Source organism: Physeter macrocephalus, chromosome 10 (genome assembly GCF_002837175.3).
Source record: "Physeter macrocephalus isolate SW-GA chromosome 10, ASM283717v5, whole genome shotgun sequence".
Classification (NCBI taxonomy): domain Eukaryota; kingdom Metazoa; phylum Chordata; class Mammalia; order Artiodactyla; family Physeteridae; genus Physeter; species Physeter macrocephalus.
The window spans coordinates 28,998,610-29,018,736 of record NC_041223.1 but is presented as its reverse complement, the minus strand read 5'-3'; the positions used below and the strand labels follow the sequence as shown (position 1 = coordinate 29,018,736).

The 20,127-nt window shown below is 43.3% G+C and overlaps 1 protein-coding gene across 3 annotated transcripts in view; it reads right to left on the bottom strand.

The window, feature by feature from the left end:
- Positions 1-15,772, bottom strand: part of ALDH8A1 (aldehyde dehydrogenase 8 family member A1) — a 21,138-nt gene extending 5,366 nt beyond the window's left edge. Inside the window, exons 1-6 of one of the 3 annotated variants that reach the window (XM_007105985.3) lie at positions 15,607-15,772; positions 12,299-12,446; positions 9,963-10,118; positions 8,219-8,368; positions 4,090-4,346; positions 2,077-2,238 (exon numbers count right to left, since the gene is read on the bottom strand). In XM_007105985.3, the coding sequence (XP_007106047.1) occupies positions 2,077-2,238; positions 4,090-4,346; positions 8,219-8,368; positions 9,963-10,118; positions 12,299-12,446; positions 15,607-15,756 (1,023 nt within the window). In that variant the 5' untranslated portion in view covers positions 15,757-15,772. The remainder of the gene's footprint in view (positions 1-2,076; positions 2,239-4,089; positions 4,347-8,218; positions 8,369-9,962; positions 10,119-12,298; positions 12,447-15,606) is intronic. The other 2 variants (XM_007105987.3, XM_007105986.3) reach the window with 2 other exon arrangements.
- Positions 15,773-20,127: the final 4,355 nt, after the last annotated feature.

Genomic DNA, 20,127 nt, shown 5'->3' with positions numbered 1-20,127 from the left:
CAGCAGAGGGAGGCCCGCATACCACCAAAAAAAAAAAAAAAAAAAAAGGGCAGCGTATGAGCTCGGCACAGCCAGGCTTTAAGGCTTTAAGTCACATCCTCTTGGCTGTCTCGTTATCATGGGGTATCATCTAAGGGGCCCCCATAGGACCTTGATTACCATTCTCCACTGAAAGGAACCAGGGCTCAGCAGACGGAGGTCCTGTTGCCTGTGTGGAGAGAACAACTTACATGGCCTGAGGCTGCTTGCTGTCAGAGAGCAGAAACGCTTCGGGGAGGGCCTGCGGTGGGCTCAGGAGGGCACTGGGGGCGCAGCTAAAGAGAGGGCCCCTTTGGGCCAGCAGGGGTACACTGAGCATCACAAATATTGTATTAAAGCCCACGGGCGTTACAATACATTGAAACTTGGTGAGCCTGTATTTGACCCAAGTTCACTATGTGGGGAAAAAGGGACAAATACTCAGAGTACAACAGAGAAAAGCCCTAACTACCAATAGGAGTCAATGAATGGCATCAGTTTCTCTCACACACAAAAGACAGGGGGCTACAAATCTTTCAACTGCTACAGGAAAGTCAAATACTTTGATTTGTTTCACTGATACACCTCCCCTCATTAGGGAACTTAAATAGTTATTATAACAGTGCCTACGATGGAAGAACAGTTTCTCTGCTGAGTTGATAAAGAGAACTTTGAGTCTCAGGTGAATGGTGAATTGCAAAGGGGACCTTAGATGACACCATGGCCTGAGTCTACTGGAAGATGCTTCTGGAAAGTTAATTCTGTGCCACAGAAAGCATTCGGGAAGATGCAGGAGGTTATTTTTCACCACTTATTTGCATGTGTGGGCAGGTAGCATGGATCCCTGTGTCTAGAACAGTCAGATAAGGGAGGACAGGGGAGCCTCTTGCACCTGGTGATGCCTCACTCCACGAGGGTGGGAACATCCACAAATGTGGGTCCGCCACAGGCACTCTGGGGACAGCTGCCCATGTGCCTGCAAACTTGTAGGTGAATTTGACTGGAGGAAAACACAGTCATGCTGGCTGGTCTCACTTTAAATAAATGACCACATATTTATTTAATGTGATCATAAATGATCATAGCTCCAGGTGAGCCCTTGGAGCTGCCCCGGCGACAACACGGTCACTTCAAAGCCCATTCTCTCTCCTGATCTCCTGCAAGACTATCTCACACCTTTTCCTCCTTCTTGAAACCTTCAACACCATCTCCCCTCCTCCCCCTGCTTCCCATTTTCCTGAGAAAACAAATAAGAAGAGACCGGCAAGACTGAGACTACGCCTTCCCACCTATGTGCATCTGTGCTCCACACTATAGTGAAGGTAAAAGTTAAAATGTAGTAAGTCTACCAAATCTGTGCAGTGTCAGAGAGTTCATCACACTTAAGTAAAGGTTCTGTCCCTCACTGGTTAACTGACAGGGGTGTATTACCATTACCCTTGGTTGGCCTGAGTTACTACAGCTGAAAATGAGGTCTTTTTAGCTCTGAAATTCTATGACTTATTTTGGGAGTCCCATCAGGTAATGAATTAAAATGACCTTGAAGACCAAAATTCCATAAGCCACCCAGAGAACATCAATGGCTTCTCCCACGGGGGCTCCCACAAGTCACCCCACCAACTAAGGACCGCATCATTTGCATTGGATTCGCACATCTGGACTCCCGTTTGCTGTAAGCCAGAGGCAGAACCTCACTGCCTGGGGACTGACTGGGAACATTTACCGGTGGAAATCCCTGACACTCTCAGCCCACATCATTCTCATCACCTGACCTTTATGCTCTGCAATTTGCCTTCTTCACTCTACTGGTGGCATCTCTGTACTGACTCCTCAAGTTCATTTATTTCATGTAGATGCTGCTTTAACCTGGACTACATTTGTGTATTCCTCTCTAACATTTTCAGACTGTATCCAGAGACAATTTCCCACACATCATAATTATTAAAAAATAGGGTAGTAATTAACAGTATTCCAAAGCACAGACGGTGTTACGCCTCACGTTGAGCTCCTCTCAAAATAAGAACTCTTTCTGTAACTTACACACAGGGATTTACTTACTTTCTCCAGATGAGCTTTACTGATCAGAGCTCCCATGTCGGCTGACGGGTCAGAGGGAATGCCAACTTTCCACATTCTGGTAGCCTCTACAAACCTCTTTAAAAATTCACTATAGATGCTCTTCTGGACAAAGATCCTGCTGGTGCAGAGGCAAATTTCACCCTGCCAAGAATGACACATGAGGACAATGACAAAACAGGAGGGCCCACTCCTTCACGGATAGATCACCCTGCACTTCTGGGCGCCTGTCACGTATCAGGCACTGGCCTGGACAATGGGAGACGGTGGTAAACAAGATGAAGTTTCACCATGTGGAATGCACTGTCTTATAGGGAAGACAGGCAACAGCACAAGTAAAGCTCAATGAACAATATAACTTCAGGTTGTGACCAAAACAATACAAGAAAACTAAGCAGAGAATGAGAATAGAAAATAATAGGGGGGGCAGCTTTTACTCCCTTTTATTAAAGGGAGTCCTGGAAGGAACTGATGAACAGGGGATATTTGAACTGACCCTTGACTGACATGATGGAGCTGGATGGATGAAGATCTGAAGGAAGAAAATTCTCAGCAGTAAATGTAAAGGACCTGCCACAGGCATGAGCTTGGAGTGTGTGAGGAAAGGCAGGAAGGTGAGTGGGGCTGGCGGGGGGGGGATGGAGGCAGGGACAGGGGCCACAGGGATGTAGAAGATGAAGGCAGGGGGTGAGGAGCGAGGCAGCATCACACAGGGTCTCAAAGGCTCATAGACTCATAGAGAACTTGCATTTTATCTGCAGTATCATGAAAGGACCATGGAAGGCTTTAAGAAGCAAGATGATGGGATCGGATTTACATCTTAAAATGATCATTCTGGCAGCTGTGTGGAGAATAGAATTGGAGAGAATGAGAGTGGGAACAGGGGAGCGTTAAGAGAGCTTTTCAGACATTCAGATAAGTGGAGGTAGCTTGGACCAGGTAGGACCAATGGAGATGAGAAAAGTGATAGGAGTCCACTGAGGTTAACAAATTCTTAAAGGGGCATGGGACCCCAAACGTGTAAGGAAGCTGGCATAGATGCTCTGGAGAAGTGATAGGATTCAGGATAGATTTTAAAGATAGAACTAACAGGACCTGTTGGTGGATTAGTGAGGTATAAGGAAAAGAGAAAGTAAGAACAAGGATGAGCCCCAGATTTGGGGCCTGAGTCTCAGAGTGGATGGTAGTCTCTTCCCTGGAGAGGCAAACACAAGGCGGGGAGAGCAGAGGTACCGCAGGGAAAGGAGAGGGAGGGGAATCAAGAGTTCTGCTCTGCACAGGTTAAGTTTCAGATGCTACTGGACATCCAAATAGAGGTACTGAGTGTTCCAGGGAGAGGCACTAACAGATTTCTGAGTGAAAAATCATCCTTATCATCATTTGAACATAACATGTAATAGTTTACAAACCACATTCTGGACTTGTCAGTATTGTGTATGTATGATTGTACATATATGTATAAATAAATATTTTCATCACATTGATATTTCATCTTCACAACAACCCATCCAACAATCAGGAGAAACAAAGCTGCCCAAGGCTCCTCCATGACGTTAGGTTAAGAAACTTGCTTGAGACTTGTTCAGGTATTTGTTTCTAAGTGTGTGAATGCATTTGGGATGCTTTGCGGGGGGGATAATAAGGTTTCCAGGAGCTAGGACACCTGGACAGCAAGAAAAGACTGGGAAAACTATAAATAAAGGAATGGGGAAGCTTGGAGAAGCAAAAAAGAAGTCATCACCCAATAAAAGCCATGTAACTCAAGAAGAGGAGTTTGCTGCACAGGAGACGCCACAAGGCTTCTGAGTGACATTATGATTGAACAGATAGTCAATGGAGTAACACAATGTAACCATTCTCCTTTCACTGAAATAGTCCTGGATTGACTTACTCACCCCAGTTTTGCACTGTGATGCAACAGATCCAGCTTGACAGGGCTACTGAGTTAAAAACAAGCAAATAAACAAAGGGGAAGAAAAAACCCAGAGGACATACCTGGTTGGCAAAGCTGGACCTGACTGTTGTCGGAACACACTCTTCCAGGTTGGCATCTTCAAAGATGATGGCAGGATTCTTGCCCCCCAGCTCCAGCGAGAGCTTCTTGCAGTGGGGAGCACTCAGCTGTGTGATCCGCTCAGCCGTGGGCTGGCTCCCAGTGAAGGAGATGAGGGACACCTCCGGGTGGGACACCAGCGCCTCGCCTACCCTGGGTCCCATTCCAAACACTATATTTACCACACCTGGTGGAACACCTGGATGGGAAGCAGTATCGGTTTCAGGGATGCTTCTCAGTATGTCGAGGACTTCAGGTTACATGGAGATTCTCCTTCAAAGTTCAACGGCGTGAATAGGGTTGGGAGGGAATGTTAACGGCTGTCTCTGGTTCGATAGCAAAACACAGACTACAGCATCACCTCTGCCTATGCTACACCCCGGGCGGGATTTCTCCGAGGGCTTTGTCCTAGAAAAATGCAGGGTTGAACATTCTATATAATTCATTCCGTAGTATTGACTGGGCCTCAGGGGCTGAAGATACAAATACATCCTCAGGCAGGTCGGGCCCCAGGAGGGAGGAGAGCCCTGCTCCAAGCTGGCATCCACGACTCACAGTTCAGTGGGCAAACGTGAAGTAGGGGGGACATTCATGCACTAAAGAAGCCAGAGAAGAGACTGACTGCCTCGGCCCAGGGGAGTGAGGGAGGGCTCCCCCAGGAAGGTGCATCTTGAGCTGAAGGTCCGGCTCCCCATGATATGGATGCACCGTCACCCTCTAAGACTGACTGACCAAGAACACTCCCAAGTAGGCTCCCCAGTCTTTTCTATCACGAAACTCTACTGCTCTATATCTGCATGTATTCATTTATGTGTTTTATGGATTTTCCTGTTCATTACATATCGACCACTAGAAGGTACTCCAGCTAAGGGCAGACATGGGATCTGTGTTTTGCCTTTCGTTGTATCCATTGTGCCATGGTCTACTTTGCCATATAGAATGAATACCCATTAAAAAAAATTTTTTTAACGCATCACATTTAAAATAAATTAATGATAGCCATTACCAAAAAATCTGGAAACAATAAATGCTAGAAAGGGTGTGGTGAAAAGGGAACCCTCCTGCACTGTTGGTGGGAATGTAAATTGATACAGCCACTACGGAGAACAGTATGGAGGTTCCTTAAAAAACTACAAATAGAACTACCATATGTGGATGAACCTAGAGTCTGTCATACAGAGTGAAGTAAGTCAGAAAGAGAAAAACAAATACTGTATGCTAACGCATATATATGGAATCTAAAAAAAAAAAAGGTTCTGATGAACCTAGTTGCAGGGCAGGAATCAAGATGTAGACATAGAGAATGGACTGGAGGACACAGGGTGGGAGGGGGAAGCTGGGGCGAAGTGAGAGTAGAATCGACATACATACACTACCGCATGTAAAATAGATAGCTAGTGGGAAGCAGCCGCATAGCACAGGGAGATCAGCTCGGTGCTTTGCGACCAACTGGAGGGGTGGGATAGGGAGGGTGGGAGGGAGGCTCAAGAGGGAGGAGATATGGGGACATACGTATGCATATGGCTGATTCCCTTTGGTGTACAACAGAAGCTAATGCAGTATTGTGAAGCAATTATACTCCAATAAAGATCTATCAATAAATAAATTAATTAATTAATTAATGAAAAAGAAGATATAATGCTACATATGTATGCTATTAAAATAATTTTAATGAGAATTAAAAATTTAAAGAGTACCAGTAAACGTGCACATTTATTGGGTACTTCCTGTAGGTTGCTCATTGTTGTAAGTGGGCTACACCCTATAGAACTCCCAACAGCTCTGTGAGGTACGTCGTATTAATACATTGATTGTTTACGTTTCCTTGAGCTCCGATGTTAATAAGTTAAGAGCTATCTACTGGCCGGTACTTCTCAGAATAATTTTGCCATTTGATCCAGACAGTAATGAAATTTTTCTAGATAAATCTGCCTTCTACCCTTAAAAGATTCTGGTTATAAGAGAAAGAAGGCAGTTTAATTGGCAAATAACAATCCAGTAAAACTCAGAGTAGGTGGCTAAGGGACAGCAAAGGGAAGGAAGTCCCCCCAGTGCCAGGATGTGCCTGGGTCACGACAAGGAAAATTTTAAGCTTAAATAGAGCAGAAACAAAATTAATAGGAAGGGCCAGAAATCTGCCGTCAGTGGACACTTCAGGAATGAGAGCAAACGTTTGGTGCCCCCAAGGGGAAAAAAACAAATATTCTAGGGCTCCCAAGGAGGTATTCATGGTGTACCTATATAAATATTAGATGATTTTATTTCAAAGGAAGTTCATTTACCAAGTCTGTTTGAATGCCCCGGACTAGAGGAGCTAGCTGTTGAAATATCCAGAATGCCTTAGCAGGTTGTTTTAGCTTTCCTTTCTTACACTATTGCAAGTTTCTCTTAGAGTGCTCTAAAGCAGAATTAAGTGATGTAATTCACACCCCCTCCCAATCCCAGTGGAGAAACTGAGGGCTCATGTCAGGTGCAACTGGCCCATCATAGCCTCAGTGTTTGTTGGAGGAGGAAAGTTTGGCAAAGCCAGCCCAGGGAGGGAGGGAGGATGGGAGGGAGGGAAGGACTGTCTCGGTACAATAGGTTTATTCATTCACAAGAATAAGAGCAATGCTGGGTAAATCAATGGAAACATAAAACTCTCATGCAGACCAGGTTCTGGGTTATATGAAAGAGGAGGGTGATTAGAGAAGAGAAATCATCGTAGATCAAGATGTAGCTGATTTTAGCAGTGAGTGGTCTCTGGAACACGGCTCTGTGGCACCGTCCCCAGCTCCCTGTGTATCCAACACAGGATCAAAGCAGAGCGGAGGCCCCACTTCTATCTCACACCAGGGCACGGGCCGTCAAGAGGCAGGGAAGAAACACCTTGGACCTCTGCAGACACTGGAGATTCAATTTTGCAAAGAAAGGGATAGAATGCGGTCTCTTTTGTAAGGGAGGGACGGCACGTTCTGGGACAGGAGGGAGGTAGGGATGTTCATATCATGCACCTTCCAGAGGCCTAGGGCAGCCATCGACATCATCCCAAAGACCTAGGCTGGGGGGCCTCATTCCTCCATAGGACACGAGGGAAATGGGCAGCTAAACTAGGGTCATGAGGCCCAGAGCTCTTCCCTAAACGGGCACAATTTAACCTGTCATCTAAACCCTGGAGTAGGAACTGGCTCAACTTTCCTGGAAGCCAATGTGTGTGTTTTTGCTTTGAGAGAAAAGGCATCCAGGAGAGAGATGGGCTCTTACCAACCACCCCTTCTATGGATCTAAGGGAGCCCAGCAACACCTTCTCTGTGGGCTTGAAGGAAACGAGCACAGCAGAGACTGACAGAGCCTGTTCCCCACCACCTGCCATGAGCTGAGGGCCTAACAGTGAGGGGCTTCCTGTGGGTTACAAGCTAGAGCCTCCTGCCTGCGACCTTCCAACCCTGGTGCAGTGTCGGCTGAACACTCCAGGCGACACCAGGAACACACCCTCCACGTTTTAAACCACCAGCAGGAGGACAAGGAACCATAGTATATCAGCATCTCAGCAGTGGTTCCAAATGCAGGGAAAACTGAGGGGTGGATATTCAATTCTCCTGAAAATGGGCTGTTTCTCTTAGGCATTCTATAGCTGTGTAAACCAGAGAGGTACCTAGCAATATTCTTCTTTTCATCAAAATCCACTTGTGTTTCAAACGTAGTATTTAAACTGACTATTGGAGACACGTTCTGGGCCAGGCTGGTATCTGAGTTCATCAAGCTCTTTAAGCTGTTTGCTGTACTGCTATCCTGTGCTCAGGGCACTGCCCGTGGAGCCCCTGCAGGGAGGAGCTGTCCTGCAGTAGCACGTTCTGGGGATGAATAAAGGAAGCAGTGGGCATGAGCCCCGTGGATGAAGGGGATTTCTCAGAAGAGGATCAGGGAAACGAAAAATCAGAGATGTCCCTGGGATCTGTTTCGGTGCTGAGCAGATTTCTATCCAAAATAACTTTTCAAATGTCAGTGACCCTACGGTGGCCGAAGCCTACAAAACGTACATCTCCAAAGCCAACCGCGTGCCCTCCCCCTTAAACCCCATCTCCCAATTACCTGCTTTCTCCAGGAGTTTGCACAGCATCCACGCGGTCACAGAAGTCAGCTCGCTGGGCTTGGCTATCACAGTGTTGCCAGCAGCGATCGCTGGAGCCATCTTCCAGGTCAGCAAGTAGAGGGGCAGATTCCAGGGACTGATCAGGCCAGCTAACAGAGGATAACAGAAGCATTGCCAGCAATGACACGACCCTCAAAGCAGATGGGCCAGACAGGCTTTATGAATGAAAACTCCTTCATGCTACACCAAACTTCAGCTTACTCTTCCAAAATCCCAAACTTTTGTAGCCAACTTCAGGGAACTAATTCTAAACTGTATTACAAGCAGCTGTACCTTTTAAAACTATAATCAGTACAGTTTACTCTTTTCTTGATGACTTACAATTATATTTATGAACAACAGCAATATAAGTTCTGGGGCTAAAAGACTGTCACCTGTCCCTAAACATTCTCAGAATGTGATCAGTTTTGAGATTTGTCGACTGATCTCTGCACTATTTAAACTTCTCCCTCCTCATTATCAAACAGGCCAGCTACTATTTCTTCTAAGTTTCTCGTTCTCTGTTTCTAATCTCTTGTGGATTGAGACATAAAATCTCAAGCTGTTCAGAATTATTTGTAAAATAAGAGCAATAGGTTCTGAGACTGTGAAGTCCATTTTAGCTAACCCAGAGTATTTTTTAATTAAAAAAAAAATCTTTCTAGGTTCTCACCTGTATCCTGACCAGATAGGTTTGCTGGGTAAGTAACAGAACCAACATCTACAATGGGTCTCCATGTAACATTCTGAAACCACCTAGGCTTCTGACCATAAAACGTGTAAAAATAAAACCTACATTATGAATAAGTAAATGGATTCACCTTATTTTATACTCTGCCCTCAAGCCTGAGCTATGAAAGTGAACATAGTTTACAGTATTAAATTTCCTACTGAAAAATCTGCTCTTTAGGGGATAACAATATTTTTGCAGCATAATGTACTAGCATACTTCTTAGGAGGAAGTTTGAGCTTTTATAATGCCTTGAAAATACCATTTCCGAAGGGCTCAGGTAAAATGTTCCATTTTCTTCCCCTTTAACTTATCTTCTTTTATTCTATCATAAACTATAACTAGTAAAATATGGACGGTGGTTGTTTTTTTCTCAGAGGAAACAGTGCCATCTAGTGGACATGTTTAGTTATTGCAGATATTTATATGTCCTCTAAAGGGCAAGAAGCAGAGAAATGAAAGAGGGAAGTAGATAATCCAGTCAAGGCTTATTTACCATGTACCTGGCACTGTTCTAAGTGCTCTACACTTACTGATTTACATAATTCACACAAAGATATATAAAGATAAAATTAAACCATCCTCCCAGTTTCCAGATCAGGATACTGAAGCACACAAAAGTTAAATCACTTACCCCACACATAACCTAAACTCTATGATCTTAACCACAACGCTCACTGGAAATAATTTTTTTTTTAATAACAAGGGACAAAAAGCCCTGGATTGTGAATTTACAATCAGTATCATTCTTTTTTTCTGTGATTCCTCCAGAACAATGTTCCAGGAATAGCTAGGGAATTTGACACAAAGAAAATAAACTAGAATTGGATGTTTAAGGCCAATTAAATTTCAGATAAAGTAGAAGAAATTTCTACTTTCCTTTTTTTTAAGTCTGTTCCTTTAGGTCAATTCTACAGGGCTGACTGAGCATTTCTACGTGCAACTGTGGTCCAGGCTTTCATTGCAGCACCTACCGATGCCCACGGGGGTCCGCACCGTGTAGTGGAGACAGCCCAGGTGGTCCATCTGTGTGCACTCAGACGTGTGGTGCAGGATGGAGGAAGCGAAGAACCGGAAGTTCTGTACAGACCGGGGAATATCCATGGTTCTCGCCAGGGTTAGGGTTTTCCCTGTAAGAAGTCAACAACAGAAGGTACTGTCAGTGTTCTTCAGCTCATACTGGGAGGAGGCAATACCACACACGTATCCTAGCTCACACTGAAGTAGCCTCTGTTTCTCCCAGCCGGGGATGGGCATTCCTTGGTTACAGAGAGCGTTGACCATAGTTTGATAAAACTATGAAACGGGGCTTCCCTGGTGGCGCAGTGGTTGAGAGTCCGCCTGCCGATGCAGGAGACACGACGGGTTCGTGCCCCGGTCCGGGAAGATCCCACATGCCGCGGAGCGGCTGGGCCCGTGAGCCATGGCCGCTGAGCCTGCGCGTCCGGAGCCTGCGCTCCGCAACGGGAGAGGCCACAACAGTGAGAGGCCCGCGTACCGCAAAAACAAAACAAAACAAAAAACTATGAAACAATTAGATGTGAGGTTATAAGATGAAGTAGAGGGGGTTAGAGTTGAGTCAAATAATCTTTGTTTTGTGGACTGAACAATTTCATAGCTATCATCAGGAATTCTCCAGATGCTATCACTTCACCCACACCAGCTCTTTCAATTCAAAATCACCAAGCTTTGGACATGCTACAGAGGGGCTGTAATAATGGGTGTTAAGACAGCTGTATTTGAACATCGCCAAAAAAGCACATGATGATATTAACTGTCCCCTCAACACACAGTGGAGTCACTAAGATGGACACATGGCAGAACCACTGATGGTAACCTGGCACAGGATGCTGTGTGGCCCTTGCTCACCCATCATGTGTCCCATGCACATCCTAGACACATGCTTACCTGGAGTGTTCCTTAGTTATCTTTAGTGATACAGGGAGACTCTGCAGTGTCAGGAAGCATTTTCTTCTTAAGGGTTTAGAGTCAGGCTGCTTCTTAACTTTAGGCTGCTTTACAGCACACATATAAATTAAAAAGATCTTGGCCTTTCCTAACAGATATCATTACAAAGATTTACAGACATTTACTCCATTACCCTGACTTCTGGGAAGCAGTTAAAAAAACTGGGAAATTGTGTTGGGAGTGGAACAGTGACCAATGTATCGGAAATCTTTCTAAAACACTGTGTGACTGCTCTTCAAGTTATCTTTGCTTTTAGCAAACAAATTTATGTTTACCAAAGGGGAAAGGAGGGGGAGGGATAAATTAGGAGGTTGGGATTAACATATACACACTACTATATATCAAATAAATAACCAACAAGGACTTACTGTAGAGTATAGGAACTATATTCAATATCTTGTAATAACCTATAAGGAATAAGAATCTGAAAAAGAACATATATATGTATATATACATACATATATACATATATAATTTGAAGAGCTGTCACATGTATATGTATATGTATATATCTATATATATATCTGAATCACTGTGCTGTACACATGAAACTAACACATTGTAAATCAACTATACTTCAATTAAAAAAAAAATATCATGCCACAACTACTGAAGCCTGCGCCTAGAGCCCGTGCTCCGCAACAAATAAAGCCACCGCAATGAGAAGCCCGTGCGCCGCAACGAAGAGCGAAGAGTAGCTCCCCCTCGCCGCAACTAGAGAAAGCCGGCACGCAGCAAGGAAGACCCAGTGCAGCCAAAAATAATTAATTAATTAATTAATTAAAAATTTTAAAATAATAAATGAATCACGTAGTGAAAAGAAAAGAAACAAAAAAAACAAATTTGCTTTGAAACTCTCTACTTAGAACTAGTGGAGTGTTGCACTCTCAGCCCGCGTTCTTCCTCTCTCCCAATATCCATGCCCTCTGCCATACATCTTTGCAGTTCCTTCCACCAAATATACAGTGTATTTATTTCCGTGCCTCTTGAACTTGCGTTGGGCCTTGACTTGCTTTGGCCATCAGAATGAAGCAGAAGTGGGCCAGCTGCAAGCCTCAGCCTTCAGAGGCCTTGGCTGGTTTGGCTTTCCATCCTCTACCACTGCCGTGAGAAGCACGTGGGTGGGCTAAGGGGATGGGGGTAACATGAAGAAAGTGTCCTGAGTTCCATCCACACGGTTAAGAGGCAAGAGATCAACTGACAACCTGGAAGGAGCGTGTGAACCGCCAGGAAGATAGTGCGTGCACTTCCCATAAAGAAGGGACAGCGGCGCTAAACCCCGGCTCCGCTAGAGAGAGCGAGCGTGGGAAAGAGGGAAGAGGCCGGCACAGATGCCTCTCACCTTGGTCCCTGGATTCAGCCTGGGCCAGCTCCTCCAGGGACTGTTCCAGCAAATCCGCCAGCCGCTGCAGCACCTGCGAGCGCTCCTGGGGGCTCCGGGAGGACCAGCCCGGAAAAGCTGCTCTGGCGGCCTCCACCGCGGCTTCGATCTCGGAGGAGCAAACGGAAGAGGGTCGCCTTAGACTGCTGATCCCGAGGGCTGGATGAATCCAGCATCCACAGGTCTGTACATGCCTAACGTTTTTTCTGCCTAATTTCAAGTATTCGACACTCCCAGTACTGAGTCGCCCACAAAGTGGTGTTTATATGACCAGCAAAGCCGGGGCACCACAAAAAAAAGAAAAAATGCTCCATTTTGACCAAGGTATCCAGAATGTGGCGATAATAGAATCTATATGAGTAGCAGGTATACGTTTTCAATAATTTCAAAATATAGAAAATTTCTGAATTTCATATGAGAGTGGAAACTTAATTAAGATGTATGGAATCTCTAAACTCTTAATGCAGTTTTGACATACTTGATAAGGTCTAAAAGTTTCTTTGAAATCACATCCCAGACTGTCATTTTCACTTGGAATGACTAATCATATTAGTTACTTATTGACTAATTTTTATATATAACGGAATGTGCTAAATGCTTTACACAAATTATTTCATTAAATCCCTTTTAAAATTCTGTAACATGAGTATTGCTAAGCCCGTTTTACAGATAAGGAAACTGAAACACAGAGAGCTCAAGTAATTTGCCAGAGGTCACACAGCTAATAAGTGGCAGAATCAGGATGCAAACCCAGATCTCTGTGGCTCCCAAGACCACAGCTGGCCTGCTATGGCATAACCACAGTCACAGTCCCCTGCCTGGCTCCGCCCAATGGAAAGGTCCTCTGTTGGAGAAGAGGGCATCTGTGGTTGAACAGATAGCTTGGGGACCTGGTTTTAGAGCTAAATCCAAAAGGAAACCATGTATAGGAAGGTATCAGCAAAGCCAGTTCATGGAGGCAGAATGCATTATCAGGGCTTCTGCTGTCTTTCTCCTCTCTTAGGCAAACGTCTAAGCAATGCCTTTTCCAGAGATGGCAAATCCAGAGCCTGTGTCTCTCCCTTCTCCTCTCTCACATGCATGACATTTATAATCACTCACAGCTTTCTTCCACCACTGGACCCAGGCTCAGTCTCAGACTCTTTTTCCACAAGCTTCTGGCATCTTTCTTGTATGACATGATCTGACAATTCAGCTGCCCTACCACCCCAGATCGGATCTACATGTCTTCTCGTTTTCTTTATGTGAATAAAGTCGCTTTCAGCTGAGCTAAAATAGGTAGAAAAGGATTCTTGTCTTAATTACAAATGTCTGGAAAGTTGGTGGTTGATGCCCTGCTGCCAGCCAACAAGAGGAGGGTTCCTACCTACAGTAGTCAGTGTCAACTCTAATCTTCCTACAGTTGTCAATGCAAAACTCTGATCTTTTAGAAAAGCAGAAAACTCAAGTCCAGTCATATTTTCTAAGTTGTCCTATGTCACATGTCCTACATCCATTTAATGTAGAATACATATAATGTACTACATACAATAATATTAGCAAAAGATAATACTTATAAAGCATTTACTATATGCCAGGTGCAAAGGGCTCTACATATGTCAGTCTGTTTAATCTTCAGAACAGCACTCTGAAGTAGGTATTATTATTATCCCCATTTTATAGATGAGGAGACTGAGGCGCAGGGAGGTTCAGCTGTAGGTCAGGAACGTAGGTATTAAGCGGTGCAGCTGATCTCTGAAGCCAGGCAGTCGGACCCCAGTGCTACAGTGCAAATGCTACTGCGAGTGTGTGTGTGACCACTAATCTAAGCATGCTGTGATCTGTAAAACAAGGATGATGATAGAGTCTTATTTATAGGTTATGACTCGGATTTGGGACAATTTGTGTTCAATGGCTTAGTGAATGCACAGCACAAAGCAAACGCTGAATGAATGGGAGCCCTGTTGACAGACTGGCAGCACTTTCTGTGAGTGACTTTTGGGGAAATTGGGCACGTGGCTTGCATGGTAACCATATTTTTCAAGCCAGAAAAACCTGGGATTTACGGTGTCAGATGGAATGTTTGCAAGCTGGATTGCTGGGAAATCCAAAATATCTATTCCTCTGCGAGCAGGTGTATCCATCCCTCATTCTCTCTTCTGCAAGGGCTGAGCCATTAGCTGCAGAAAATATTTCCCCTGAATTTGGCATACTTGTCCATTTTAACTTTACTTTGGAAAGGACTCTGAGACAATGAGGGCTGGAAAAGCTGGATTTCCCACGTCTATCCCAGGTCATTTGAAGCAAACAAAATTGCAGGTTACAGTTTAACCAACAAATTAGCCAATATTTGCAAACTTTAATCCAAAAGTCTAAAGGTTTTTTTTAAATGCAAGACAGATTTAGAATATTATTAACAGTAGAGAAAGAATAGCTTAGTTCTTTTTTTAAAAAAACCTTGCATATAATACTCATTTACATATGAATGCTACAATTATCTTTTAAATAATCTAGTTCTTTGTGCCTTAAAAAAATAAATTAAAATCCATTTAATTTGAGCATAAATCCATTTAGATGAGTATACATTCCTCAGCCACATTTATCACCCCAAATATATTTATACTCTCAGTGCAATAATCAAATATATCGCAAATATTTTACAAAACTCCTCAATAATATTAATTCTACATCACTGAAAAAAAGTTTTAATGTGTGCGCCATTAAGTACTTTGAGTAAGAAAAAGTAGTGTTAAATTTAACTTCAAAAATATGCAGGAATTTGATTCTGCATTTCATCATTCAAATGACTGGTTTTACTTTACTAGATATTTTGAAGACATGAAGAATTATTACAGGATAATATAAAATAAATCCCTGGGTTTTAAGATTTTGTCAATTTTTGTGAAGTAATGCGTTTTTTGGAAATCCATGAATATAATGGCAAATTTAGGCAACACTTGGTTGAGAAGAAGGATCACTTAGTAATACTGATCATTCTTACAAATAATGCTTTTTACTAGGCACCCATCAAGGAATATCTGTGAGTTGTGGCTTTGTGTTAGGCTACCTGGATTATTATCTGTGTCTGCATATGGTAACCTGAGATTGGTGCCGTGTATCATATATACCCAATTACAAAATAAACCTTCCTAGAACTAAAAATCTTCCTTCTGCTAATGTTTAACAATCCTACACCTTTTCTCAATCCCCTTTGCTCCTAGAAAATTAAGTCACCATAAATCACCAACAGGCAAAGTAGATTTCAGGCTTCTCTGAGTGAATATACTCACCTCCTCTTTTCCACTGTTTGGCACTCGGCAGTACACTTCCCCTGTAGAGGGATCGTAGGAATCTAGGTATGAGCTACAAGGTAAAAATTTCCCATCTATGAAATTTTCCAGCATCAAAAGGGCCCTTGTTCCAGCCATAGGAAAGGACATGCCTGCCCTTCCCCTTGGCGTTGCTCAGGGAGGTTATCCCCCACTCTCCCGACTCCTGACTTAGTCTCCTCCTCACTTCCAGCCCCAGTGATCTCATCTGCCAATCACTGAAAGTGGGAGGTGACCTGACATTCTCCGAGAGTATTTCAGTCTCTAAACTCCGAATGAAGAGAGTTCCCAAATATTTCACAGCCGTCCAGTACGTTGTGAGAAATGGATAATAATATGTTAAAGTAACATCAGCTTATGTGTTCATGGCCCGTTAAAATGGTCAAAAGGCATCTGTATCATTTTATTGGATTCACACTATAAACTATTCACTGCTGGAACATTGACTAAGTGCCAGGCCCTGAGGCAGGTCTTTACATGAATTTACTCATTTATTCCACACAACGATCCTATAGAAAGTAAAGGTCATTACTTCCCCTCTTTTGTCCTCGGAGAGGTGAATTTGTCCAAAACTGCATAGTTGGTAAGGGTCCTTTTGTCTCCAAATCATGTGCTTTTTCCTCAGTGCATCACTGCCCTCACCCTCAGAGGTGGCTGAAGGCAGACTTTCTCTTTCCATCACCCACCAGTTTCTCTCTGCCTTGGCTGCCTTGTCGCTGAACTGTCCATCCTAAAACCAGGGCTGCCACCGCAGCCCACATCTTCCCAGATGTGCCATGAAGATGACGGTATCAGCCCAAACTACATACAATGTATGTAACACAGCCAGCACTCATGTCCATGATGTATATAAGAAGTTCTACAAATTGGTAAGAGAAATGAACAACCATAGAAAGGTAAGCAAAGGATATGAAAAAGCAACTCACAGCAAAGGGAGCACAGTGGGCTAATGAGTGTGTGAAAGGATGCTCCGCGTCACAGTCAATCAGGGAATGTGAGAGACAAAGAAGACTGGAAAAGGTTTTTTTTTTTTTTAAATTGAGGTATAGTTGATTTACAATGTTGTGTTAGTTTCAGGTGTACAGCAAAATTATATATATATATACATATATATATATATATATATATATATATATACACACACACACACTCTTTTTCAGATTCTCTTCCCTTATAGGTTATTACAAGATATTGAGTAGGGTTCCCTGTGCTATACAGTAGGACCTTGTTGCTTATCTATTTTATATATAGTAGTGTGTATCTGTTAATCCAAATTCCCAATTTATCCCTCTCCCCTTCCCCTTTGGTTACCATAAGTTTGTTTTCTTTGTGAGTCTGTTTCTGTTTTGTAAATAAGTTCACTTGTATCATTTTTTTAGATTCCACGTATAAGCGATATCATATGATACTTGTCTTTGTCTGACTTACTTCACTCAGTATGATAATCTCTAGGCCCATCCCTGTTGCTGCAAATGGCATGATTTCATTCTTTTTGTGGCTAAGTAATATTCCATTGTGTATACGTACCACATCTTCTTTATCCATTCACCTGTCAATGGACATTTAGGTTGTTTCCATGTCTTGGCTATTGTAAATAGTGCTGCCACATTTATTTCACTTATTTCACCATTAATTTACTAATACATATTTAAGTGGTTTCAGTGTGAGAGAGAAAAGGGATCTTCTGAAAGCTAAAAGCTGGCCTGGCACTCACAGCTGGGCCATGGTGTTCTCCTACTGAACACTGACAATTCCTAAATCTCTGACATCAGACAAGGTTATTCTGTGCTCCTGATGAAGTGAGATACTGTCGTCACACCTGAGCACAGACCAAAAATGCACCGTGCAAACCATGAAAATGACTTAACATCGCCCTCTTGTGGTCAATATGCATGACTGCTGCTGCTTTACTGCGTTCCAATTCTACCTCCTAGATGAAAATTGATACCCAACTGCAGAATTAGTCCCACTTTCTGACAGTGCCCAGTCCAGAAGAAACCCCTGCTCACCTGAGCCCTCCCTCCTCATTACCTGCATGTGCTCAATTCTTCACACCTTCTTATGAGAAGCACCTAGACTCCACAGCACTCTCTCTGGCTGCAACAAGCATCAAAAAAAATAATTTTGACTACGGTTGTGCCCTGGTGGTCTTTGACTGATGACATCAGCAAATGATGGGCATCAACGTATGCTTGCTAAAGAATTTTCTACCATGATGTCCCCAATCTTAAAGTGTTCAACTACCTCTTCATGATCTGGACATTTAAAATCCCGCCTCCCCAATCCCTTCACCCTCTCCCAGAAGGACATCTTTTGAGACTCTTACCCCACCTATAAATAACGTCATATGAGTGATGAACTTGTGAGTTACAGTCCCTCTAACTTTGAGTTGTATATATTTAGCTCCTGTGTCCCTTTGTCTTTTGGAATTTAGCGCTGCAGAAAAGACTAAAGCTAATTTTTTGTTTCTTTGAAGATGATTTTGGGGGGAGTTTGTTTCCAAGATTGGCTTAATCTCGTTGAAATTCCCTTGTGATGTTTCACATAAGATATGGTGCAATCTTGGGGTCTTCCTGTTCATCATTTTCACCTATCTGCATTCTAGGGGTGGTTTTCAAGGACAACCTCTATATCATCAACTCTTCTGCAATTGTTATCTATTTTACAGGCTTCACTGAATGTTTAAATTTTGCTATTAGGATTTAGGCTTCCATGTAGTCTCTTCTCACCTGTTCCGATTCTTTTCTCAGCTCAGCAATATCCCCTTACATCTCACAGACACCATGCAACAGTTATTGAAAGAAAACTTTTGTTTCCTGCAATACACCTGAAAGAAAGCTTGCATGTGCTCAGGTACTACCGATTTTGCCACAAGCCTCTTATTTCTTAACCATCTTTAAATAAAAAGAAATACACCCAAGCCCAGTATTGGAAAGTACTAATGTGTCAATTACTCCCACCATCTCATAGCCCACCTGAGAGCTAGGAGAAGCCTTAGCAGCCAGTTGATTGCTGGCTCCCTTTCTGAAACGCAGGCACATTTGAATCTTCCAGGATCAAGAGGGTCACCTCAGCTCAAGAAAGGCTCCAAATTAGAGCTGAGGTCCACCAGACAAGAGGACAGACAGAAGCAGTTTTAAAGTTTGCTTCTAACAAGTTTTCTCTTTCCTTCACTCTAAAAAACAGCCCCTTCACACACAGCATAACAGAAATAAAAGCTTGTAATTTTCTGACAATACAGATGTAAAGAAATGAAAATCCTCCATAATGCCACCACCAGTGTTAATTCTTTCACTCATTTAACAACTGCAGGTGTGAAGGACTACACCAATTGCTGAAAAAGAATCAGAGGCAAAACAGAAAAGGTCTCTTTCCTCTTGGGACTTACATCTCAGCGGAAGGAGAAAACATTAATTAATCATACAAGTCAATATAAAATTGCACCCACGAAAATATTCCAAGGAGAGAGACAAGGTCCCACTGAAGCACATAGTAACCCATTTTCCTGTACACTAGTCAGAGGCCAGGGGTTCCCTGAGAAAACAGCAATGAGCTGGTACACAGGAGCAGAACCCAGTGTTCCACAGTGTTCTAATTAATCACTATCACATATAGTTACATGGTTCATCTCACTCCTAGTGTGTTCATTTTTTTCCTTTTAAAAATCTTGAATATCTTTGGCATTTTCAAAGAACCAGGTTGTAAATTACTTGATACGTTCTACTTTTGCCCTGCTGGCAAGATTCTAAAGCTAAGAAGGACTTTAGGTGTCTTCAACTAGGGTTATTGCTGGGCTCTCCTCATCTTGCCACTTGTACCCATACCTCATGTCAATGTGTGGTTCTGCTGGCTTGTGCCCCACTGTTAAGATTCTCACTGACGTGGTTCTTCTTACTGGAGGTGGGTGGGTTCTAAAGAATGGTTTTTACTGTTGGTGGGATCTTGATGTTGCTACCTTGAAGGCTAAAAGCTGCCCTGTTGGATGATTTTGCCAATGCAAAACCTGCCCCCCCTCCCTCCACTAATTCTGAATTGGTAGGAGATTGTGGCTTACGGGTTGAATTAGTTTAACTCAAGAGACTCTTTTATAGAAGTATTACAATTTTACTTCAGTATTAATGGTCCCCCCTCCTCACCTAGCCCCCCCTTCTAATGTTGTCTTTAGGGTGCATTCCTCTTAAATGCTTTCACACTGTTAATTCTCATTTGTAGTTTGTAGTGCTGAGAACGGGCCCTGGCTGGACTGTCAGCCCCATGACGACCTGCGCTCCCGAGGTCCCTCTGTGCATGGATATGGCAGACTCGCATTAGGGATGAAGGAAGGAATGTTCTCCTATTTACATATTTCCGTGCCTATTTTAGAGGGAAGTTGGAAAATAAAGACCCAGGAGTTTTTATTGAGCCTTCTTATCTAGAAGCTTTTTTAAAAATTAGCTGTATAGGGCTTCCCTGGTGGCGCAGTGGTTGAGAGTCCGCCTGCCG